This window comes from Trypanosoma grayi (assembly GCF_000691245.1).
Source record: "Trypanosoma grayi strain ANR4 Tgr_2637_V1, whole genome shotgun sequence".
Taxonomy (NCBI): domain Eukaryota; phylum Euglenozoa; class Kinetoplastea; order Trypanosomatida; family Trypanosomatidae; genus Trypanosoma; species Trypanosoma grayi.
The window spans coordinates 1-427 of record NW_008828255.1 but is presented as its reverse complement, the minus strand read 5'-3'; the positions used below and the strand labels follow the sequence as shown (position 1 = coordinate 427).

Genomic DNA, 427 nt, shown 5'->3' with positions numbered 1-427 from the left:
AGTGAAGGTGGGATTTCCTCTCGTGTTTGTGGGTCATTTGTGGTGAGTGACGGTAACAATACTTGAGTCTGGGTTCAGGAGGAGTGAGGAAGGAGGTGCGTCTATTTCTTGTTGAGGGCTTGAACTCTTCCCAAGCAACACAATAACGATACGAATCACCCTGCAGGCGACAGTGTGGTGGCGTGGCCTCCGCAGTCCTTGCCACGGCATGTGCTTCTGACGAGTGACGCAGGCGACGCTGACACGCTGGCCACCTGATGTGCCTCTTGGAGTGGTGCAACAGACATTGAGGGGGTTGTTGGTGTGAAGTGTGCTGAGGCGCAGGGGAGAGTGCGAAGCCCTAATGAAGTTTGCAGCAAAAGTACTGGGAAAACAGAGTGATCTTCTTGGAGAAGCATAGATATATGCTGAGCGAAGAAGCATGAGG

General features: G+C 52.7%; 1 protein-coding gene across 1 annotated transcript; it reads right to left on the bottom strand.

Annotated features, from left to right (window-relative positions):
* Positions 1 to 33: 33 nt before the first annotated feature.
* Positions 34 to 427, bottom strand: DQ04_26371000 (hypothetical protein; the record flags this gene model as incomplete). Its single annotated transcript, XM_009318327.1, has 1 exon — positions 34 to 427. A coding segment is annotated over one exon (394 nt), but the record flags the coding sequence as incomplete, so codon positions are not given.